Source organism: Leopardus geoffroyi, chromosome B1, assembly GCF_018350155.1.
Source record: "Leopardus geoffroyi isolate Oge1 chromosome B1, O.geoffroyi_Oge1_pat1.0, whole genome shotgun sequence".
NCBI classification, from domain to species: Eukaryota; Metazoa; Chordata; class Mammalia; order Carnivora; family Felidae; genus Leopardus; species Leopardus geoffroyi.
Window position 1 is genome coordinate 119610333 of NC_059327.1, and position 24638 is coordinate 119634970.

Consider the following 24638-nt stretch of genomic DNA (forward strand, 5'->3'; position numbering starts at 1 on the left):
CTCATTCAGCCAACCTTCCTATCTCGATAAAAGCTGTACTATGTAAGAATGAAGATGGACTAGAATAACAGTTGTTTTTATTAACATCTCTTTAGAGCCTCAATGAAAAATATTGAGATATTTTTCTATCTGAGAGTACCAACAGTATAGGAATTCATAAATAATAAAAGATTTGCCATTGTGAAATGGCATGTAAGAGACCAACATGTACATGTGGGGAAGGATAACCATATTTATTGGGCACCTCATAACATTCACTTCTAATCTAGACATCAACTTTTTTTTAAGTTTATTTATTTATTTATTTATTTATTTTTTTACCGTTTTTATTTATTTGTGAGACAGAGAGAGACAGAGCATGAACGGGGGAGGGGCAGAGAGAGAGGGAGACACAGAATCGGAAGCAGGCTCCAGGCTCCGAGCCATCAGCCCAGAGCCCGACGCGGGGCTCGAACTCACGGACCGCGAGATCGTGACCTGGGCTGAAGTCGGATGCCTAACCGACTGAGCCACTCAGGTGCCCGAAGTTTATTTATTTTTGAGACAGAGAGAGAGAGAGAGAGAGAGAGAGAATCCTAACCAAGCTCCTCGCTATTAGTGCAGAGCCTGACACAGGGGCTTGATTCCACAAACCAGGAGATCATGACCTGAGCTGAAATCAAGAGTCGGACCCTTAACTGACTGAGCTACCCAGGCATGCCTAGACATTAACTTTTTAAGCTAGAATTTAGCATTTCCATTTTGTAGACAATAAATGTGAGGCTCCAAGTGATTAAATTACTTGTCCTGGGACTTTGAGCTAGTAAGTAACTGCCAACGGTAGGGTTAGAAGTCGGTGCTTAATGCTACACCAAGCTGCCTCCTGTTAGAATTCAAGGACTCACTGCTGTCATAGATGGCATCCGATACCACGGGTTCCAGGCGCCTTGTGAAGCTGCCGGTGCTATCCGGGAGAAAAGCTGTAAACATGAGCCGCACCACGCTGAGGTCCATCTCCTTTGTCTGCTGAAGAGCTGCCTGGCGGATGATTTCCTTTTCCCGATCTAGGACCATACAGCACCGTGCATTCATACCCAGGGAAAGAGTAACGTGAGCATGTTTTAGATAAGATGCTTTTGTAAGGCCCAAATAAAGAACATAAGTTAAAATAACTCTATTTTTTCTTCTGCAAGTATTTGTATTGCTAATAAAATTTTAAAAATTGTCTCATTTATATCACCCATATTAAAGGCATCAAAAGAAGACTTGGATTTTCTCTGGATTACAGTAAAAAGTGTCCTCTGTGTATCAAATTACCTCTCTTCTTTTTTTTTTTTTAAGTTTATTTATTTTTGAGAGAGAGGGAGAGAGACAGCGAGAGGACAAGCAGGGGAGGGGCACTGAGAGGGAGAGGGAGAATCCCAAGCAGGCTCCGCGATGTCAGCACAGAGCCCGAGGCAGGGCTCAGATCTCATGAACTGTGAGATCATGACCTGAGCCGAAATCAAGAGTTGGACACTTGGACAGAGCCACCCAGGTGCCCCCAAATTGCCCCTCCTCTTTCTTATCTTCCCCTGACCTCTCCTTTTTCTCCCTACAATTAAAGACAGAAAAGATGTGACATAATGGAATGCAACAAGCTGATTACACACCAGTTGTATTGCAAGCTGTGAAAATTAAGTATTCCAAAAGCTCTGTGAGCACAGGCACTACGTTCATTCCACAGTGCCCAGCACAGTGCCTGGCACATAGCAGGTACTCAAAAAGTGCTTCTGGAGAAAGTGAATGACTCAACTGCATTTGACTCCTCCTTTGCCTCCTGGTGGAGCTTTTGTGCTGATGGATATAGTCATATTTAACTTACTACATCATCAGAGGTGATAATTCAAGTGGTGAGTACTATAAAAGAGCTACAGATGAAGAGGTATGGAATTGCAAAGGAGGGGAGCATCCAGAGGCTTTGGAACAGAGGAGATGTATGTTCTAAATCTTGAAGGGATGGTACAACTTGAACTCATGAAGAGAGTAAAGGAAGGCATTCCAGGAAGAGGGAGCAGCAAGAATAGAAAGAATGTGCCATGGTGAGGAAGTGAGAAACCATGGTGCCTCTGTGGAATAACTCAGTTTGACAAGAAGGTATGCAGTGGGAAACAGTTGGAAACGCAGACTGGGGCCAACGTACAGAATTGGGATTTTGTAGGCAGCAGGGCAATACTGAGCGGTGGTGAGGTGTAGGCTTTTGTGAGACCCATCTGGTCACAGGGTATACACTGGATCACAAGTGGGGAGGGACAGAAGCAGAGCAAGGAAAATGGAGGGAGGAGTGGAGTGTGCGAGAGAGCACGGAAGAGCAGGGCCACAGACTAGAGATGCAACACAGGCAAGAAGGGTTCAGAGGTGATGGGAAGGTTTTGGGTCTGGATGTCAGAACATGTTCAATGGAAAAACAGTGATCGATTTGGGGTTGCCGGAGTAGGAGGTGATCACAGGATTACCAGACCAATGGACAAGGCTTAAAAGCAGACACTTTTGTACGTGTGGTAGGACAAGGATTGGAGTTGAAAGAGAAAAATACAGGTAAAAGCAGGAAAACAAAATCATAGCATTTGTATGAGAAAGAGAATAGTTTATGATGTGCCTGAAGAGCCCAAAGAGATTCCTTACCATAAGGTGAGCGGGGGAAGGCAGAAGAAGAGGTGTTCTTTGAACTAAGTGTTGAACTATGAACCGGGTTTGACAGGCTGGAAAGGGCAGGGTGGGATGTTTTAGGTAGGTACCTACAGAGGTATGAATATGCATCAGGTATTGGGGGGGTAGTGATGGAGAGAGGTGGGTACATGATGGAATTGGAGATGAATCTGGAAAGGTGGCTGGGGCCAGACTGAGAGCTTTGTGTACCAAGCTAGGGAGATATAAATTTTATTCTAGAAAATAGCAGGATGCCGTCAAAAGGTTTCTGAGCAGGGAAGGTGTGGTGGTGGTGGGGGGCACTAAAGTCTGGGAGAAGGAGAAACATGAGGCACACAGAGGAGCACCTGGTCTACACACAAGCAAAGGAGAGCCTGATCTTGAAGGATCAAGGTTGGTGGCATGGCACTCACCTGTGAGCTGCCGGTCTCCTCCGCCTTCTGCTTGCAAATAGGCAAGATCAGGATGTACCAGAAGTCCGGGATTGTAGCCCTTTGTACATGCCTCTGTCATTCGTGCTTCCAGTGTTTCAAATACTTTTTTCTTTGTCACATGAAGTATACCTAAGTTTGCAAAGCTGGAGAAAAAGGCAAAAACAGCCACAACAAGCACTAAAAGTTAGGCAGTCAATGACTAGAGTCTGGTTTCACTTTAGCAAAATGGCTTTTAAAAAACACACAGGCCTCAATCACTGGAGCCCACACTGTAATCAAACACATTACTATTTCTACAGTGAAACATATAGAGTAGACTTACCAAGGAATAATAAAGACTATAAACCACCACACATCGGGTCAGATTGGGTTTTGCCACCAAATGAGTCTGTGGCGTACTCAGCAAAATCTTTTGGTTTTCAGAGTTTATTAGATTTTCAAATGATGATTAAGCGAGTAGGGTATACATGTGTGTGTGTGTGTGTGTGTATGTGTATACATACATATACATATGCGTATACACTACTAAGGAAGTTTTACCTAGACTCATTTTAAACAATTTTCTAGGACAGTTGTTTAAATTTTTTTTCAAATTCTGAATACAGTACTAACTTATCTAAATTTTTTTTTAAAGAATAAGAATAATATTATAACTTGAAGAATTTTTTTCTTTTGGCTCATCTTTGGCTTTCTGGATAGGATTTAAACTCTACATGGAGTCCCATCTTCTGTTGGGTGATCTGTGAGGCTGGAATTATTACCACTAGAATGCCATCGAATTCTCCATGTTTTCAGGATGGAGCACTTTTATCTCATGAAGCCTACATACCTATAGGACAAAACATTTTAATAAGCTAAATAAAGCAATTTAAGGGATTTTGGAGAAATTATATAAAATACTCCAGCCACTAATTTTTAAAGTTCATGAAACAAAAAAGTATATTCAATAAACATAATACAACAAACAAAAAAGTACTTTACCAAGGAGACCCATTCATTCAACAAATATTTGTTCAGCTCCTTATTAGTGCCAGGCAGTGTCCTGGATGCTTTTGTCAGCACTCAGGAATCCCTCCCTCCATAGAATTTATGTGCTAGTGTAACCAGAGAGAAGAAACAAATAGAGAAGCAAATTTTACAGTATAATTGAGAAGGCATTAAGAGTACCAAGAAATAAATAAATAAAATAAATAAATAAGGTGGGAATGGAGAAAAGGAAAGGTACACTTAGAAGACATGATGCTTTAAAGTAGGGATAGGCCAGAGAGGGCGTCACTGAAATGATGACAAGTGAGCAATGACTGAAAGAAGGTGAGGGAAAAGATGTGGATATACGGAAGAAAAGTATTCAAGGTGGAAGGAGTAACAAGTTCAAAGACCCCGAGGGAGGACCATGACTGGTGTTTTCGGAAGACAATAGCAAGGAGGCCAATGCTGCTGGAGGAAAATCAGCAAGAGGCCAGTAGTAAGTGAAAAGTTCAAAGAGCCGGTGAGCCTGTGTGGCTCAGTCAGTTAAGCATCCGACTCTTGATTCTGGCTCAGGTCATGATCTCATGGTCGGGAGATCGAGCCCCATGTTGGGCTCATGCTCAGCGCAGAGCCTGCTTGGGATTCTCTCTCTCTCTCTCTCTCTCTCTCTCTCTCCCTCTCTCTTTGCCCATCTCCCGATCTCTCTCTTTCTCTCAAAATAAATAAATAAACATTTAAAAACAAAAAGAAAAGTTCAAAGAGCAAAGTGGGGGCACAGATCTTTTAAAGCCTTGTAAGCTTTTGCCAAGACTTTTCTTTTGCTCTGGCTTTTATTCAGAAAGAAAGAAAAAAGATTAGTAAGGGAAAGACAGAAATATTGTAACAACTGGACTAGATGAAACAAAGACAAAGATAGTCTAAAATAATAAGGACTAAGATGGTGTGGGAAGACCAGATGAACTAGGCGAAGAAAATATAGAAGGTGAAGGCAGAATGAGATGAGCACTCATACAGAGGTCCAGAGATACAATGAGACACGTGTCCAGACAGTGATAGAAAAAAGTAGGACATGATCGTGGCATAATGTATAAATTTATTAAATCGCTATGCTGTGCACCTGGGACTAATGTAAACATTGTGTGTCAATTATACTAAAAAAGAAAAAGTAGAATAGCTGAGACACACAGAGAAGAAAACAGACCAAAAGAATACAAACTCCTGAGGGCAGAGATCTCTGGTGCCTAGAACAGTGCCTGACATATGGGTGTCTAACACGTATCTGTTGAATAAATGAATGCATGAATTAGCACAGCACAGAAAAGGTGCAATGGGACATGATGACATGCCTCGAGGCACAGGTAGTTTTTTAATAGAAACAACACCTCCATCTTTTGGCCTTTTAGGCTGGACTCCTATATACAACATGTACCTCCATATAGGTAATGACACTGGCAAACATCTGTTACACTTTACCACATATAAAGTGATTTTCATGCACATTATTTAACTAATCCCCGTGAAAAAGGCATCATCCTTATGTGAATAACTTATTTACTCTGGTAATAAATGGAACAATATAGAAGCCAGTCTTCTGTTTCAGATAATGATGGGAGTAACAGAGACCAGATTGAGTCTTTCACCTTACATAACATAAAACATACGAAAAAATGGTTTTCCAACACTGAACAATGGCAGCACAGGACACTGATCCTTAAGAGATCAACTAAGGTGAATCCTACAATTACACTGGTTTAATGCCTAGAGTTTTCTGATTGCAGCATAGGAAGGGAGACTCTAAACAGACCTGGCCATTTCCCTGAGTTTGGAGATTGAGTTAAAAATTTGAGAAGGCCAAAGGGGCCAGAATTCACAGGCAGAGAACCAGAGAAGAGCCACACACAGAGATACTCAGAGATGTACACAGGTTTTGCCTTGAGTCTTCAGCTAAGTACTGATTGGAGATGTGTGTGACGAAACAACCCAAGGCTGAGGAAAAATCTAAACAAAACAAGAAAAACAAAAAACAAAAAACAACCCAGAAAGAAGCAGACAAAGATTTCTTGGAGCACACATGGGGCTGGAATAGTTCAAGAAATTTTGTAATACATAAATCATCAGCATGAATATTCAGAAAGTTACTGGCTTTGCAATGGTGTCAAATTAACCCTAAAGGCTGCTCCTGCTTCCCTAACAAAGCTTAGAAGTAAGTCTAGGAAGGATAAAACTGCTCCCAAATTTAATTTCTATCAATGTTCAAAAATATTCAAAGGCATACGAAAGAAAGAAAGAAAGAAAGAAAGAAAGAAAGAAAGAAAGAAAGAAAAGAAAAAGAAAAAGGACAGTATGCAACAATCCAAAATTCAAAATGTCTGCCATTCAATCAAAAATTATCAGGCATGCAAAAAATAGGAAAATACAACTCATAATGAGGATAAAAATCCATCAATAGCAACAGATCCAGATGTGAGACAGAACACAGAATTTAAAGACGCATACATTGAAATAGCTATTATGGATATATTGTATAGGGTCAAGATAATAAAAACCTTTAGAATATTAAGGAGACACATGGAAGATATTAAAAAAAAGACCTCCAACAAACCTATAGAGATGAAAAAACTGCAATGTCTCAAAAGAAAAATATACCGAATGGAATGAAAAACAGATTAGACACTACAGACAAAAGGATTAGTGAACTTGAGAACACAGTGATAGAACTGTTCAAAATGAAACACAGGAAAAAGAACAAATTTTAAAAAGAACAGGTCTCCAGTGAGCTGTGGGATAATTTTAAAAGCCAAATACACATGTAATTGGTGCTTCAGAAGAAGAGGAAAATGAGGAGTGGATGGAAAAAATATTTTGAAAAGTAATAGCTGACAAGTTTAAAATTTATTTAAAAAAACTAGGGGCGCCTGGGTGGCTCAGTCGGTTAAGCGTCCGACTTCAGCCAGGTCACGATCTCGCGGTCCGGGAGTTCGAGCCCCGCGTCAGGCTCTGGGCTGATGGCTCAGAGCCTGGAGCCTGTTTCCGATTCTGTGTCTCCCTCTCTCTCTGCCCCTCCCCCGTTCATGCTCTGTCTCTCTCTGTCCCAAAAATAAATAAACGTTGAAAAAAAAATTAAAAAAAACTATAAACCCAGAGATCCAAAAATCTCAATGAACCCCAAGCACCAAAAACATGAAGAAAACCACATTAATGCCCATTTAGTCAAACTGCTTCAAATTAGTGAGGAGAAAGGAAAAACTAATAAAGAGAAAATCTAGAGCTGATAGAGAAGATATGGCACTTGATGTGACGAGGAACAAAATATCAGGAGGGCAGCAGACCTCTTGATGGAAGCAAGGCAAAAGCCAGAACACCTATGGGGTAGCATATTTTCAGAATGTGAAAGAAGAACTCTGTCAACTTGGAATTCTATATTCTTCAAAAATATCTTTCTAAAACAGAGACAAAATAAAGAGCTTATAGACGTTTAATAACTGAAGAATTGATCAGCAGCAGACCAGCAGTAGAAGAAAAAGGAGAGGAAGGGCTTCAGGCAGAAAAAAATGGCACCAGATAGAAATCTTGACCTATGAAACAGAATGATGAGCACTGTAAATGATAAATACATGTTTAAATATAAATACTTTTTTCCTTATTTAAAATTTCTTTTAAAAGATAATTGAGCATAGGGGCACCTGGGTGGGTGGCTCAGTTGGTTAAGCGTCTGACTTTGGCTCAGTCATGATCTTGTGGTTGACCAGTTCGAGCCTCATGTCAGACTCTATGCTGACAGTTCAGAGCCTGGAGCCTGATTCGGATTCTGTGTCTCCCTGTCTCTCTGCCCCTCCCATACTCATGCTCTGTCTCTCTCTGCCTCTCAAAAATAAATAAATGTTAAAAAAGAAAAGATAATTGAGCATTAAAAACAAAAATAAAAAAAATATATTGTGGAACTTATCACATATATAGATGTAAAATAGAGTACACAATAGCACAAGGGCCGAGAGGGGAAACTGAAGTGTTGTTCACATATGATATATGAAGACACACAGTGTTACTCAAAGGGAGACTAAGATAAGTGAAAGACGTATATAGCGTAACAAGCTGTAAAACAACTTCTAAAAACTATAGAGGTGTAAACCAAAAGGAAGATAAAATAAAATCATAACTAATCTAAAAGAAGGCAGAAAAAAGAGGAAAAGGGGAACAAAAATCAGACGTGACAAGCAGAAAACAAATAGCAAGAGGGTAGAATGAAACACAGCTCTATGAGTAATCAGATTAAATACAGATTATTTAAACACCTCAATTTAAGAGGCAGAGAGCATCAGATGGAATAAAAATAATAAGACCCAACTATATGTGGTGCACATTTACTTTGAATATTAAGACACAAACAGCTTAAAACTAAGAGGATGGAAAAAAAAAAATGTTCCAAAGTAAGGTTAATCAAAATAAAGCTGAAATAGGTAAAATAGTATCAGTCAAGGTAGATTTTAGAGCAAAAATATTACCAGGGATAAAAGAGGGTCATCTCATAATGATAAAGAGATCAATTCATTGAGTGGACATAAGAATCCTAAATGTTTATGTATCTAATAAAAGAACTTCACAATACAAGAAGCAAAATCTTACAAACTGGAAGAAGAAATAGATATATCTATAATTATAGTCTGAGATTTCAACACCCATCTGTCAATAATTTCTAGAACAAGTAGGGGGAAAGTCAGTAAGGATACAGAAGACTTGAACAACACTATCACACAACTTGACCTGACATTTTAGAACATGCATTCAACTTGATTAGACTAGTCATTCTTTTTAAGTGCACAAGGAACATTTACCAAGACATAACATATTCTGATCCATAAAGCAAGTCTCAATAAACTTAAAAGGACTGAAATCATACAAAGTATCCTCTTAACAGTATTGAATTAAATTAGATATCCATAAATGAAAGATATCTAGGCAGGGGTATATTTAAATGAAGATGTAGTAATTAATTGTCGAAGCTGGGTGATGAATACAATGGGGGTTCATTATGCTATGCTTTCTACTTTTGTTTATGTTTGAAAATTTATAGAATAAAATGTAAAAGAAAACAAGAGTGGACATTATTATTAAAAAACAGCACATGCAACTTAAAAAATCGAGAATCATAAATGTTAATACATGGGAATTCAAGATGATACAGCCACTTTGGAAAACAATATGGTAGTTTCTTATCAAGACAAATGGACTCTTAGCATCTGTCCCTTCATTTTCACTCCTCTGTATTTACCCAAGCCCCCCAAAAATGAAAACTTATGTTCACACAAAAGGTGGTTCTCTCATCCAGAATGGAAAATAAACTTCACGTTCTTTAGCAGGTAGATTGATAAACTGTGATACATCAATACAATGCAATACTACTTGGTAATGAAAAGGAATAAGACCGCTGATACACACAACAACCTGGAGGAATCTTAAATGCATGATGCTAAGTGAAAAAAGCCAGACTCAAAAAGGCTACATATTGCATGATTCCATTTGTATGTCATTCTGGAACATTCCTATATGTATAGGAGACAGATCAGGAGTTGCCATGGGCTGGACTGCAAGGTAGAGCTGACTCTAAAGGGGCACACAGGATTTTGGGGGGCAATGGTACTATTCTATACCTTCCTTGACTGTGATTCTTATTTGAGTACTTGCCAAAGTTCATAGACCTGTACACTTTAAAGAGTTAATGTTAGAGGTGCCTGGGTGGCTCAGTCGATTGATTGTCTGACTTCAGCTCAGGTCATGATCTTGCAGTCTGTGAGTTCGAGCCCCACGTCAGGCTCTGTGCTGACAGCTCAGAGCCTGGAGCCTGCTTCGGATTCTGTGTCTCCCTGTCTCTCTGCCCCTCCCCTGCTCGCACTCTGTCTCTCTCTCTTTCTCTCAAAAATAAATCAAAACTAAAAAAAATTTAAAAAGTAATATAAAGTGACCAAAGGTGACTTTAATTAGCAGCCAGGTTTGAAATCCTCTGCACTGTGCCAGATGTTTCCATCATCATCATCATCATCATCATCATCATCTGAGAACTACTGCTGCCCTCTGGGTTGGTTTGAATCCCCATGTCATTAGGTTGGGATTCTACAGTGGCCCTTTCATCTGGCCCTTCTACCTGTCAGGACTCAAACACTGATTTATAGCTGGCACAAGATTCAAAAGCACCCCTGACTCACAATATATACTTTAATTTGGAAGTTGGACACTTCCAATTTCACTCCAGATTTTGTCCATTTTCTCCAAACAGCATCTTTTCTGTGTATTAAGGTTTAATATTATGAAACTGCTAGTAATCGTTTTTGGACCCACAAAACCACCAATTTAATAGCTCATTGACGGAGGCCTTGTTTCTCTTTTATATTTATATATTTACTTCTAGTGCTTACAATTGGTATATGCTGTAAATATTAGTTAAAAAAAAAAGACTTCACATCTCTCTAAATTAGGGCTGCCAGGAAACAGAGGGTGTGGTGATTATTGGTAAGGAAAGTGGCTTAAAGCAAAGTCAAGTAACAGATAGTTTCCACTGATTGAAAACTTCAGAGAACTAAAATGTTGTTGAAACACATTGTTGATCTTCAAGGTCAAAAACAAAACACCAAATTAAAATTATTTTTATGAGGACAGACACTAACAGCTAACTAAACAAATGAGTAAGAAATACGAAGACAAAATGAAAACTAAAAAAAAAAAAAAAGTCTTAAGGTAAAACCCCACAGATTTAAGCACTCAAACCTCCAATCATGCCTTAGTCATCAAAAAATGAGTATTTTAATATGGATAGCAAAATATATTTGAAAATAGAAACTAAATTTTATTGATAAACGTAAAGAAAAGTTAATTCTTTGGTTTTGATAATTTATTTAATTTTGTTTTTATTTTTTTAATTTTAGTTTCAGTATAGTTAACATATGGTTTTGTTGTACAATATAGTGACTCGACAGGTTCATATATTACCAGTGCTCATCAAGGTAAGTGTACTCCTAATCCCATCTCACCCATCCCCTACCCATCACCCCTCTGGCTTTGATAATTTAAAAGTTATTTATCTCCTCAGTGTCATTTTTTATAGATCCTCTTTGATGTGCTGGATTGGTGCCCTGCTTGTGAATATATACTCTTAACCTAAGCTATATTAATGAAAATAGGTAATCTTGATTCCATTTCTAGTATTGACAAATCTAAGGAATAATTCTGGCTATCTTCCTAAATTTCTCTCTGTGCTATTCTTACCTACAAGTTAGAACCAAATAATAATAATCAATGACACTCCATAAATAAGTATGTGGCAAGTCTGCTCATGTTATTTCGTAGTATTACCTAATAGTTCAGACTAGAATTTGTGAGAGGTAAAAGGCCTGGAGATAAACTATGTAACCCAATGCTGATATTGTATAAGAGAAGAAGTTAAAGTGCTCAGGAAGTCATGCAAATTGCCCCCAATCCTACTGTTGAGTGTGACAGAAATGAAAATAGAATTCTGGTTTCCAGACTCCTAGCCTGATATTCTCTCTACTAACATGTAACAGGTTCTGACATTGGAAACTTAAAAAAAATTAAAAAGTAAGAGAGACAAATAAATCATGAAGGAAATATTATATTTTAGGAAACACTGTAAGCATAAGTTTCTCAGCTAAAAATCGATTATAAAAGGAGTACCAGTGTTTCATAGAACACTCTGAAAAGGAAAGTCTACTGAATCTATTGTAACTTTTAAGTGGCATCCTCTTGACTAAATTTCTCAGTGAAACTGTATAGGGTCACAGAATCCCGCATCACTATGATGAGACATCTTGATAACCAAACTTAGGTCGTGTAGATGGCTCAAAATGTTTGTTGAATGAATGAGTGAATGAATGAGTTCTCCCAACTACAGAACTCCATTACAAGAGAGGAAAGGATTTCCTCCCTTTCCTTAGAAACAGGGAACTTCTACTCCCGCTCGCTGTAGGTCTCAAACTAAATAACCATTAGTTCCTTCTAAAACCCTGGAAGATTACTAAGCCAAGCCACAGAAACACCAAATTATAGACAACATACTGGCAGCTTTATAACAACAAATATTATCAGTAAGGAACTTCATCTATAATTTCCTCTAAAGGCTGTGATTATCACACAGATTAAACAGAACCAACACTTCAAACTGACAGCAGCCTTTTGGGGTAAATCCGCAGAAACACTAAGTGATCAATTAGTCTGAAACTCTGACAATTACCCCGCATTTCAAAGCTCTCCTAGGTCAGTCAGGAACTGTAAAGAGCAGTCCAAAACAGACGAGGAACCAACTGTGACATACAACAGGAAACAGGCCAGTCTTTCAAGAGAATGTTGAAACAAGTTCATATAAAGCACAACAAAATTTTTCAAATCAATTTAAACTTCTTCCTCCAATCTAGAGTCTTTTTTTTTTTCCCCTAACATCAAAAGAATCAGATTTTAGTGACTTAAAAGAAAGCTCTCTCTCTAGGTTTTTCACACTTGAATATTTTCACAGTCAAACAAAGAAATACCTAGGAACATGAAAGTTCAACCTCCCCAATAACAACCAACTTAAAACTTGATCGGAATTCAAAGCCTGAAATGCTACCATCAACTTAATTACAGTTGATATAAATAATTCCTTTCTTTTGAGTGAATAGTCCAGATTAACTGGGATTTTATCACGAACTGTTTAAACCAGCAGTAGGACACCCTAGAAGACATTCTTAAAAATTAAACAAAATTTAAAATTTCTTACTCCTTTTGGGCTGAATTTATTTTGTAATACTTCATTCACTTAAAACTCCTTGTTCTATCTGTCTAACTCTTAAATGAGTATGTCCCTTTGTATTTACATTTCAAGTCTAATGAATGCCAAAACAAATTTGCATTCCTTGGCTTCTTAATCTGAGCACACTTTCTAAACAGCATAGAACTGAAACAATATTTATCTATCTATTTCATGGATAAAATGTTCACGCTATAAATCCAAACTCATTAGTTCATTAAAAGAATCATCAAGGTGTTTATTTCTGCCACAGTTAGGTTTATTCTAATTAGTCCTTATCTTTATCTCCAGAAGGAAGATACTGATGAAAGTGGTACAAATGCTTCATACATGAAGTAACCATAATTTATTATCCCCTCTGGGCCACTTTCGAAAGGGGGTGCTATAAATAATTTGGCCAGGACCACAGGTACAAAGTCAGGAAAACCCAGACATGTGGGTAATCTTTCTCCTGGGAGTTCAAGTGAGAACTCACCTTTTCATTTTAAGGCCCTCTGAGGATCTTGGGCAGGTTCCTAATGAAAGGGGTGTGTTCCAAGCCTTCGGGTGCCATGTTTATCTGATCATACCTTCCAAGGTATCATCCACCCTCACTTACCCGACCACCATGTCCTTGGGTCCAGCGGTTACAGTGCAGATCCCATCCTCACAGTGTTTTCCCACCAGGCTGTGTGCATGCAGGTGGATGTTTTTTCCATTTGTGACCAACTGAACAATAACCTTTGCAGGTCCCACATAGTTGCAGATCTATACAAGAAGCACATTGAAAAAGTTAGTACGTCTGACTATACTGCAGCATGGAAAAACACTTAAGACAAACCAGTAAGTATAAAAAGTACGTGATACAATATTAGGCATACCTATACATATAGGACCACAGCTCCATTTTTCAAACTAGGTGAGGAGCAAATGGTGGGATGGAGATCAATTAAAATGCTAATGCCAGTTGTTAGTTGTGTGTGGAGAGGATACACTCCCGCAGCAGGCCATTTCTAATGCTGCATGTACTGTTAAAGTTGGAATAGCACATCTTGGCTGCTGTGTAGCCATGAAGCGTCCCTTTCCTACTAACCAAGAACACACTTCATCTGCACCCTCATCACAACGACCAGCCATGAGTGCTGGGAAAAGATCCCTGAGAAGGGATTTGGGACTGATGGATTGATGGAAATAGAAGGAGAGAGAGGAGTAGAAACAGTGTACCTCAAGTCTCTGCCATGAGATTAGGCAGGAGGTGGAGTCTTGCCAGGGAAGGGGCTCTGAAATGTCCTTGGTCAGGACACATCAGCCTTTGGCAGCGCTCTCTGCTATGAGCTCTGACAACTGAGTTACGTATATCCAGGTCGCAGTACGTCAATTCAAATAAATGCACTTCCTACGTGCAAATCCTTAGATCTGACACCTACTTAGCGCTTGTCTTATAAAACCATATTTTTCCACTTAAGATAACTCATCTTTTTAATTGTTATGCCTTTAAAATGATGACAACAGCAGTAAAAAGGAAGTAGCACAGAGAAAATGGCATTTTAAAGCAAAGACAGCTTGGACACCCTTTCTCCTCTAGTTGGTCCTCCAGCCCCCTATAGCAAGTAGACCACAGATTCCTCCCTTGAGAAAGCCCCAATATTAAAATCATACTAACAGAATAGACCAGTTTGCCTTACTTTTACTTTTCTGAATCCCACAAGGCAGAATTCTGTGATAAATTCAGCCAAACTATTGGAAATGCACTATATTTCCTCAAAGGGTAACCAGGCACCCTGGTTTGCCTGGGACAGGGTGGGGGGTGGGGTTCCCAGGGCTTTCAGGCTAACACTGGGAAGAGTTCGTCACCCTATTTCCTTAGCTCATATTTTCTCCCTTTGAGGGAGTGAGTGAACCTAAACCCAGGATCTCCCAACCATATGATCATTAGAGATATTTTAATCTGTACAAGCAGCCCATAGCTTGGAAGGAAAAGAAACTGGACAGGAATCCCATCTAGCCACGAATCCTTGATGTAAGTCTTTCTGACATAAACTTGAGGAAGAACCTACACTTGCCAATTAAATTTCTTGGAAAAAGACAGAATCCCTTTCAACCAGTCTGCTTCTATAAATACCATCAAACAGATCCATATTCCATTGAGGCAAGGTTTTGTTAGGATTTTTTCAGTATGGATTTTTTTTTTCCCCCAGTCCAATCTCTCATTGCGAGAGTTGAGAAGTTGATCAGGGCTGGGGCCATTTGGCAGAGGGTTTGGGGGAGAGAAGTTTCCTGCCCTGAGCAAAGGACAGAATCCTTTCTAATCAACAGTGCAGCTCCCCTCGAAAACCCTAGGGCCTCTTTGCCCAAACTTCGGCCCAGAGCTGCTGCTAAAGTTTGCTTTCAAACCCTGTAATGCTCCTTCCCAAGAAGTGGCCTTCTGTCCTTGTAGAGCAAACTCATCACAAAGAGCGTTAAGCATTAAATTTGTTTTTGACCACCAGCTCAAAGCACAAATAAATAATTTCTTAAATAGGTACAGAACTTCAAAAAGCCTTCTGGGCATACAAATAATTGTGAACTTGGTTGCTTTCCCTTTTAAAAGATGCAGAAGAAAGCCTCTGTCCTTCAGGACAGGACAGGACAGGGAATGAAAAGTTCTGGGTTTGCTCCAAAACTGGCTGTTGTGCCTGCATACCCCCTGGATTGCCGATGCCAGTTCAGGGCCGTGGTGTCAACATGTGAGATCAGCCTTTGTTATGATGACATATTCTACAGGGACTTCTTTAGCAGTAAATGAACAGTGAAAAGCACTAAATAGACCATGTAATTGCATTTCTAAGTGCATGGAGCACAGAAATGCAACAGTGTAAGGCATGATGAAATGCTTCACTTGGGTGAAATCAGGGAGGCTTTCCACCTAAGCAGAACATCGTAAGGAATCCAGCGATCAGAGCCCCATCGCTCTGGATAGTGGGACCCTTCAGTGTCCCCACTGGGAAGGAATCAGTCACAAGCACTGAAGGAAAGAGTGGGAGGTGTCCTCAAAAAGTACTCACATCTTTTTCTTGCTATTACTTCATGAGCGAAGGGTGGCAAGAATGAGGAACTGAGTAGTCTCTGAGGTAAAAGGACCTGAAAAAGTTGCCAGTGACTAATGTGCAGTTTGATCCATTTGAAAGACTTCAGGTCAGCATGGCATCATCTGGTTTTTACATCGACCACAGGGCAACGACAGGGAGGCCCCTGGGTTTTGTGGACTTTCCAAAATACTGACTGAAAGAAGAAAGCTGAAGTGCGGGGACAGAAAAAAAATGATACTATTTTCAGGTTATGTGGCAGATGAAGAAAATGGAATTCTACCTTAGAGAAGGGTGTGTTTCAGAGAATGCCACCATGACTGAGAGCTATTTGCAACTGATTCAGAAATTCGTGTCTTCTACAGAGAATTTGGTTATTTTTATTCAGCCTCCCATTTACTTCTTTGAATAGTGGTTCCCTTGAAAATTACCTTTACAGAAAGCAACTGTATCTGCCAGGAAGGCTGGGTTTATTTTTGAAAGAGTCTGAACATAGCAGGCTCTTAAATGCTAAGAGCTTAAATATAAGTTAAGCTTTTCAGTGAAAGCGAGGGAGACAAAGGTGAAAATGTGAGTAATCAGCTACCGAGAGACACTGTAAGCGTGTACTCCAGGGGCAGACTAGCTAGGTTTGAAGACAGTTTCACCATATACTAGCTGTGTGACCTTGGGCACTGTTTGGTTCCTCGTTGTAAGGATTAAATATGTTCGAGTCTTTAGAACATGGCCCAGCAAATAAGAGCAATATACAGTGTTAACTATTATCTTCTCGATCCCTGTAATGGACTCCCCTCCCTGGAGATATTAAATGATACACCTGCTCTGAGGTGATTTTTTTAAAAATTCTGTCTTAAAAGACTAATTCCGGCCACTTTTATTCCTAGGGTAAGTTCCCCCTCCGTCCCCCCCCCACCCCTCACGTGACATATTTTATTGGGCTTTGTTAATTTTCTAGTAATAATTGTGTTATTACAGTAACAGCTATCATTCTTGGAGGTGCTCAGGATTTCTCAGCTCCCTTGATGAAATTAAACCTTTCTTCCAGGAGCTTTATGACTCAATACCTACTGATGACCACGGGCTTTTTGAGTAAAAACCAGAAACCTAGTGTCGCAGATAATACCAAACTGAGTCAAATCACCTCCTTTTATTTCAAGTTACTCTGACATGCTCTAGCAAAGTTCATACTGGTTCCTAAGAGGTGATTAACTAGGCTGAAATTTTCTGGGAATTAGAATTTGAAATGTCCAGTTTACTTACTAAGTAAATTTGACCACATCACTCTGGCAGAAGAGTCAACATGAATGTATGATGGTGACACATGAAGTAGTTCTTTTCTGCTTAGTTTTTCTCATGAAGGGATGATGGTGATGATGATAATTGGTGGGAAGAAGGAGGAAAAACATCCACAATTTTCAAACAGAAATCTACGCTAACTTTACTTGCATACCTAACTTTGTCCTCTACTGCTAAAGCAGCAGAGCAGAGCAATGTGATTAAATCCAAGAGCTCTTAAGTCATGCTGCCAGGCTCAAATCCCTCTGCTGCCACTTATCAGAGCCGGGTCAACAGGGAAAGATGGTTAACATCTCTGGACATCAATTTCTCCATCTTTAAAATGAAAGGAACAATGCAGTTGATTTCACAAATTGTTTGAGGATTAAGTGAGTGAATACATCGCTTGGTACCTAATGGGATTAGCAAACTCAAGGATAAACCCATTCTCCTCTCCAGGCTATTACTTCACTGATAACCAAAAATGTACCCATTTATTCAGTATTTATTAGGCTCCTTCTAAGTTTCATGCACTGCATGCAGTAGGTCAGGGAGTGAAGGGATACAACGTGAGTGCAAAACAGATACAACTTCTCTTCTTATGGGAATTAAAGAGCGGGGCTGATACTACTCAAAGAATCTCACAAATAAATGTAAATGCCTAACTGTGAAGCCCTTACAAAAGACATACATAATGGGGATTTGACCTGATCAGGAAGTCAGAGAAAGCTTCCTGAGGGAGTAATGAGGGCTGAGCTCTGAAAGAAGGGCAAGAGTGTAACAAAGGAAGGTGTGGGTGGGAGACAAGGAGCTGAGAAGAGTGTTCCCAGCGGGGAGAACAGCATGTACAAAGGCACTGTGGTGAGAGCCCCCCTCTTTGTCTCCCCAACCATACTCCTTACTACCTCGGGGGGTGTCCCTCCCTTCTCTTTCTTATTTAGAACCACTCATTCCTCAAAGGTAAGACCTAAATATGAATTTTCCATGGCACTCTCCTCACCGCTCTGACCCACAAAAATCCACTACTGTCCCCTTTTGGGGAGAATGTGATTGGAGTGGGGCAGGAACACCAAATCAACTGATTACAAGAAGGTGGTAACACCAATTGGCAACTAAAGGGTTATTGGCTTATCTCTCTTGCTTGTTAAACTCCCAGAGCACATACACCAATACCTCCTACCATACTGTTCTCCGGAAAGGGAAGGGAGTATGTTTACTCAGCCAATCTTCACATCAGCCCTGTGGGGTCAGTAGAGGTATCCCATTCCACAGCTGAGGGAAGTGAGGCACATTAAGGTGAAGCGAACCGCCATCATTCCCATAACCGGAGTGCTGGGAAGCCTTCTGAAGCCATCTGTCCAAAGCCACAGCCCACTCACATTTTCCATTACGTTGGCTACTGCTGGCTCAACGACTTTCTCTTTTGTGTGTGTCCAGTCTGCCCAGTGTGGTGCAGCTCTCCCTTGCCTAGTACGGTGCTGGTACGTGACAGCTATTCCTGAATAACCTGTTCGTTTGGTTTTGTTGGTGTGTGTTGTGAGAAAGGAGGTCTCAGGGTCAGTAGTGAGGTGGCAGAAGTACACTTGTCCTCTTGCAAGGCTCCGCATTAAAAAAATCATGCCACAGACATCATTCAACCATGCCCTCATTCTCCCCTGTTCGGTTGCCAAGTCAGATTGTAAAACAAGAAGTTGAAGGAGGAGGCACAGGGAGAGGGAAGAAGGAGGAGCATGAAGAGGAGGAAATGGGGGAGAAAAAGGACAGTAACAGTTTTCATAATATGTCTTCTCTCAGTGATGACAAATCGATGTTATTGTTCTTTATTATCTGTCGAGCACCCAGGGAGTATCGAATAACCTGTATTAAAGGAAATAGGACACAACCACGTCTAACACAGTTTCTGGCGTAGAGTAGGAAGATGCTTGGGAAGGTTAGTTCTTTCTTTTTCAGGTAAGGGATTTAAAGTTGATCCAATCTGGGATCAAATCGCAGCTCTTTCTTCTTCCACCCATGTGGCCTTACATAAGTTAGGCAACCTCTCTGAGCCTCACGTTCCACATCTACAAAACGGGTCAATGATGTGACCTCAGATGGCTGTTGTGATGTACTGGCACGTGGCCGGTACCACGGAGGCACCAGTTTCTTTCCTTCTCTCTTATTTATAAAGGGCCCGTTTCTCCTTAGGTCTCTCGGCAACCCTTTTGGGTAGACAGGGATGGCACTATCATCCTCATTTTGCGGATAAGAAGACAGAAGTTCAGACAGATTAACAAGCAACGTAACCCAAGGTCGAACAGCCAAGACATGGAAGGACCTTGGAATTCGTCCCATGTCTTCTGAACGTGAAGTAAGTGAGGTGTTCTTAGGTAGGATAATGTGAAAATATACTCTTTAACACATTCGCTGGTGATGACAGGGTTGTTTCTCCAACAATGCTCCTGGCTTTGCCCTGATTCAGTCACACTCTTTTACTTTGTTTATTGCCTTACTTGTTTGACCAACAACACATATGACTCACATGTTAGGCTGGGATAAGAAAGGCAAACAAACCATGCCATTAAGACAACAAAACATGCTAAGAGGGTGTTATCCACAACACAGAGAGAGGAATAAAATCTCTGTCTACATAAAACTTTGAGTTTTCTGCTTTAAAACTTTGAGTTTTCTGTCATACTTCGACCTAAAAATTTTTTTCTCTGTTTTAATTTTCAGCTTTATTACATTAAGAGAGATGCTTATAAATCATGATTCTTTCAGAGAATCAAGTAACACTTTTCTTCAGGAATTGTTAGGGCTTGTACCTCAACAGGTGTCATTACCTCATTAACAAATTACAAATAAATCCTTACCCTTCATATGGCCCAATTATCCATGGCTGCAAAAGAACAAGGGAGGAGTACACGATACGTAACTTAGGGTTGAATTATGTTACAAATGTTCACTTATAAGCCAGTTTTTTGGGATTTCGGTTTGGGCTGAAATAGTGGCATTCTGGTACCATTTCTTTTCTACATCTCTTACTTTCCTCGCTGCACTATGTGCATTCTCAAATTCTTTTGCTGTTGTTGAACAAAGCATGAAATATATAATATCTAGTCAGTCCTTCAAAAAGATATCCTGACTCTTGACCACTTCTCACCACCGTCACTGCTGCTCCCTGGTTTAAAGCCATCGTGATCTGTCTCCTTCCCATGCCTGCCCCACTTTCCACTGCCTATTCTCCTGAGCCATCCTGCTCAAGTCAGGTCATGCCAAGTCTTGTCACTCCTCTGCTCAAAGTCCTCCCAAAAGTGAAAGCTGTTGAAGCTGAATGATTAGTACAAGGGGACTCATTATGTTGTTCCAAGTATATATGATTAAGATTTTCCATGATAAGAAGTTAAAGAAAAACAACTCCAAGCCCTCCAGTGTCTTTCCATCTTAACAGCCCCGAGTGAACTGACACCCCCACCTCCATTTCCTCTTTGATTTTGTTTCTTACTGCTCCCAGCCAGGCGGCCTCATCGGCCTGCGGGCTGTTCTTGACCTGGCCAGCTCAGCTCCCGCCTGAGAGCTTCTGCACTGCTGTGTCCTCTGCCTGGAACGCCCTTTCCCCGGACACCTGCATGTTCTCTTGCTTTCCTTCAGGCTTTGCAGAAATGCCACTCTCTCAGGGGGACTTTCGTTGCTCACCCTACCCCTGTCTAAACCTGACCACTCCAATCCCTGCATTCCTTGCATCTTTCTTCTGCTTTTTCTTCCTACTAAATACCATTTAATTCACTACACATTTTACTTATATTTTCTCGACTGGAATAGAGGCTCTATCAGAGTAGGGACACTGATTCCTTCCTGGGTAAATCTCCAGTGCCTGCAATATTTGTCACATTGTCAGCATTCAATAATTAATTGTGTAGTGAATGCACGATTAAATAATTAAGATACAATTAAAATGTTATCCATGGAAGGCAACTGATTAAAACATAAAGAGCTGTATCAAGTAGGAAGTGGAAATAAGGCAATTATATTCCTTCTCTTGTTATTTTGTCTTTTCAAAAAAATAAAATGGCTAGATCCTGGTGTCACCTCTCAAATAGGCTATTTAAATTAGAACATGATTATTATACACCAGGGCAGAACATTAGCCTAAGTTGGTAGAAGGGTGTCTAGCTAGGGGTTGTGGAACCCCAGGATGGCGAGAGGATGGTAACTGCTGAGTGGCAGGAATTCAGGCAGCTGTGGGAAAGTGAAGGGAAGGTCACTCTTAAATCATTTCCTTGGGAAAACCAAGCTAGCAGCTCTTAAAGTCCAAGACACCCCCGCATACTTTCCTCTCTTCATCCTAACTGCTGTTGCCCATAAGGCATTCTTTTGCTGTGCTGGAGTCTTAGCACCTGCCTCAAATCACTATTCTTTGCTTTGTTATTGCCCTCAGGGACCTAGAATTCACATTTCTGGTCCACCCCAATTTCACCGTCCCTTCCTCCTCTTGTGAGAAGGCTCTTTGATGTTCACTCTGGTGACTGACAGGAATAACCACCCGCAGGACTTTATCATGATACAGTACAGCTACACCTGCAAGATCTCAATCTACTGGGCTCCCTTTCAACAAAGAGCACCAGGCTCTGGAGTCAGACAGACCTGGCTCTGAGTCCTGGCTCCTCCCATTCCTAGCTGTGTGCTCCTGTTTACTTAGTCTTTTTGACTGGGTTTCCCATCTGGATAATGTGAATACAAATACATAATCTCTGAGTTTTCACAGGGATTAAAGAAGATCATTTAAAGGGTCTAGTACAGTTCTTGATACGTGGCAGGCACAAAATAAAGGACAGCGGTTCTTTTTAAAAAGATTTTTTTTTTAAATGTTGTATTTATTTTTGAGATAGAAAGAGACAGAGCATGAGCAGGGGAGGGGCAGAGAGAAAGGGAGACACTGAATCTGAAGCAGGCTCCAGGCTCTAAGCTGTCAGCACAGAGCCCGACGCGGGACTTGAACTCACGGACTGTGAGATCATGACCTGGGCTGAAGTCGGACGCTTAACTGACTGAGCCACCCAGGTGCCCCTAGGACAGTGATTCTTATTTGTGTCTTCCTGTCTTAAGCAGTTTATCTTCAGTTGAGATTTCCTCTCACTTTGTTGAGAAGGTAGAAGCCATTGCATGAGAATCTTTTTAACCTCCCTTCTCCTTATTGCTCCCCAGGCTCAAAGTGTCCCTATTACTTCACATATCCTCTCCTAATTCCAAGAAAGGTAGGTCTGTTCCCCTTTCCAGAGCTGACCACTCTGTTTTTGCCTAGTGCCATACTTATGCCAGACGTCCTTGAATTACCTCTGTCTTCCTCTCAAGGGAACCTTTCCTCTTAGTCACAAAACATGTATAATCTTTTTCCATATTCTAAAAAATCCCTTTCCTGATAATGATGATGACAACTGTAAAGGTTAGCATTTATTCAAATCTATGGGCCAGGCACTACACCAAGAAATACAGAATGATTCTTTAATTTCATCTTCTTTAATAACCCAGTGAGAAAGGTTCTTAAAAGGTACTTCTATGCCTGCTTCAGTGCCATTCTCTTTTTCCTTACCAAGTATGCAAACAGAGCTCTGATCACCCACGCTGTACTTCCTCTGTAGCCTACTGAATCTGTAGCCCTTTGTAAATTAACTAAATCCCCTATCCCTCAAATGAAAAAGTGTGTCAAGGTCATGATTGACTCCACGTTTCCAAACCCAACAGCCATTTCTTATTCTTCATCCAGTGTAACCTCTCAGAAACCTGGGATGTGTGTGTTACTGTTCCTTCTTAGAAACTGCCCCCCTATCACTTTTTCGACACTTCTGCTAAGGTGCTCTCCTTCCTCCCCAAAGAGAAGTCTTTTCAGAGATCCAGCCCTTGGTCCACTTCTAATCTTTACCACGATCGCTCTCTTGATACTCTTATCTAGTTTCCCAGATTTAATTGTCTGTGCCATGCAGATAACTCCTTAATTTCAATCCCCTGTGCTTATCTTCCTTTTAAGCATCTGTAACACTTTCAGCTGTTTGTTGAGCATCTTCCTGTCCATGACATCCTTATAACTCAATTTGCCCGTGACTGAACTAATCGCCCTTGCTCTCGAACCTACTCTACTGGCCGATAGACAAAACCACCACCTTCCACACAATTGCACCAGAATCCTCCCTATCATCCTAGGTTCTTCTGCTGTCCTTCACATTTTAATCAGCTGCCAAGTTTCTCTAGAATCTCTGGCAATTGTCATACCTCTAGAATCTCTGGCAATTGTCTTTCTTCTCTATTTGCATTGCCTTAGTTCATCTATCTCAGCCTGAACTCTGAGCTTAACTCCTGAAGAATCACTGCAGTTCTTCTAGCTGGTGTCCCTGCGCCTTTCCCTTCCAAAGTCCCTGAGCACATTGCTACCAAGTTTGTATTCCTAAAGCACAATGCTGAGTACAGCATATCAGTCTTATACTGAAACTTATATAGTAATCTAACCATTTCCCACAAAACCCAGACTAAATTCTTGAGCGATACACAATCTGGCCCTGTCCTACCTCTCTAACCTTATTCCCACCTTTCTCTTTCACATACTCTTCATGCTAGCAGAATTATCCACTATTCCCATTCAACCTCAGATTTCTACTTTTGAGGCTTTGCTGCGGATTTTTCTGCTTGTGCTGTTTCCTCGAGCTAGATCTTTACTTTTGCATTTCTACCTTTCCCTCAAGATTCAGGCCAAAACCTCTGCCTCGAAGTCTTCTATGACCAACCTAACTAGCTGGCTCTTACAAGTCTGTCTTGGGGCCATCAGGTTATTCATTCTTCCATTCAAAAAAACAAAACAGAACAAAACCCAAAAAACAAAAACCTAAACAACTTTATTCAACGGTCTCTACATGGCAGTCACAGGTGCTGACTATGTAGTGGTGAATAGAACAAACACAATATTTTCATATTTCAGGTCTTTAAGGACATATCTCAGTTCTTCTGTGAACTGATTGATCCTTGAGGACAAAGGCGCTACTTAATTCTTTCTATTTCCCCAACCCTCAGCACAGAAACTCTTAAGTTCTTCTTAAAAGAACTAATGACTCTGGTTCCATCTTGGGTTTCAGTACCAACTAACTAACTAACTAAAAAAAAAAAATAAACAAAAGAACTAACGACTGAATAAATCATTGGCTTCAGGCTACCCGGAGAACGAAGGAGCAGCAAAGTGCTCTACCGCCCTGGGCCAGCAGTGACTGGAGGCGGCTGACACAGGGCCCAGCAAGCTGTCTCACTCTGAGGTCTGGGAGGTCTGGGAGGTCTCTGCAGAGGTGTTACTGCCCTGTGATAGGGTCTGTCTCACTAACACAACCATGAGGGATCACCCTGAGGAGTTTCTGAAAAGTTTCAACAAAATGCCAGTAAACTTGTGAAATTCTCCTAACGCTACTGACTCCTTGGCTTGGAATCACAGTTGGGACGTGGACC

At 40.6% G+C, this 24638-nt stretch overlaps 1 protein-coding gene across 3 annotated transcripts in view; it reads right to left on the reverse strand.

The window, feature by feature from the left end:
* The window catches only part of NFKB1 (nuclear factor kappa B subunit 1), a 119506-nt gene that overhangs the window by 38178 nt on the left and 56690 nt on the right, over positions 1 to 24638 (reverse strand). For all 3 annotated transcript variants that reach the window (XM_045471713.1, XM_045471722.1, XM_045471732.1), the window contains 3 exons: positions 13460 to 13608; positions 3081 to 3244; positions 885 to 1043 (listed from right to left, as the gene is read on the reverse strand). In XM_045471713.1, the coding sequence (XP_045327669.1) occupies positions 885 to 1043; positions 3081 to 3244; positions 13460 to 13608 (472 nt within the window). The remainder of the gene's footprint in view (positions 1 to 884; positions 1044 to 3080; positions 3245 to 13459; positions 13609 to 24638) is intronic.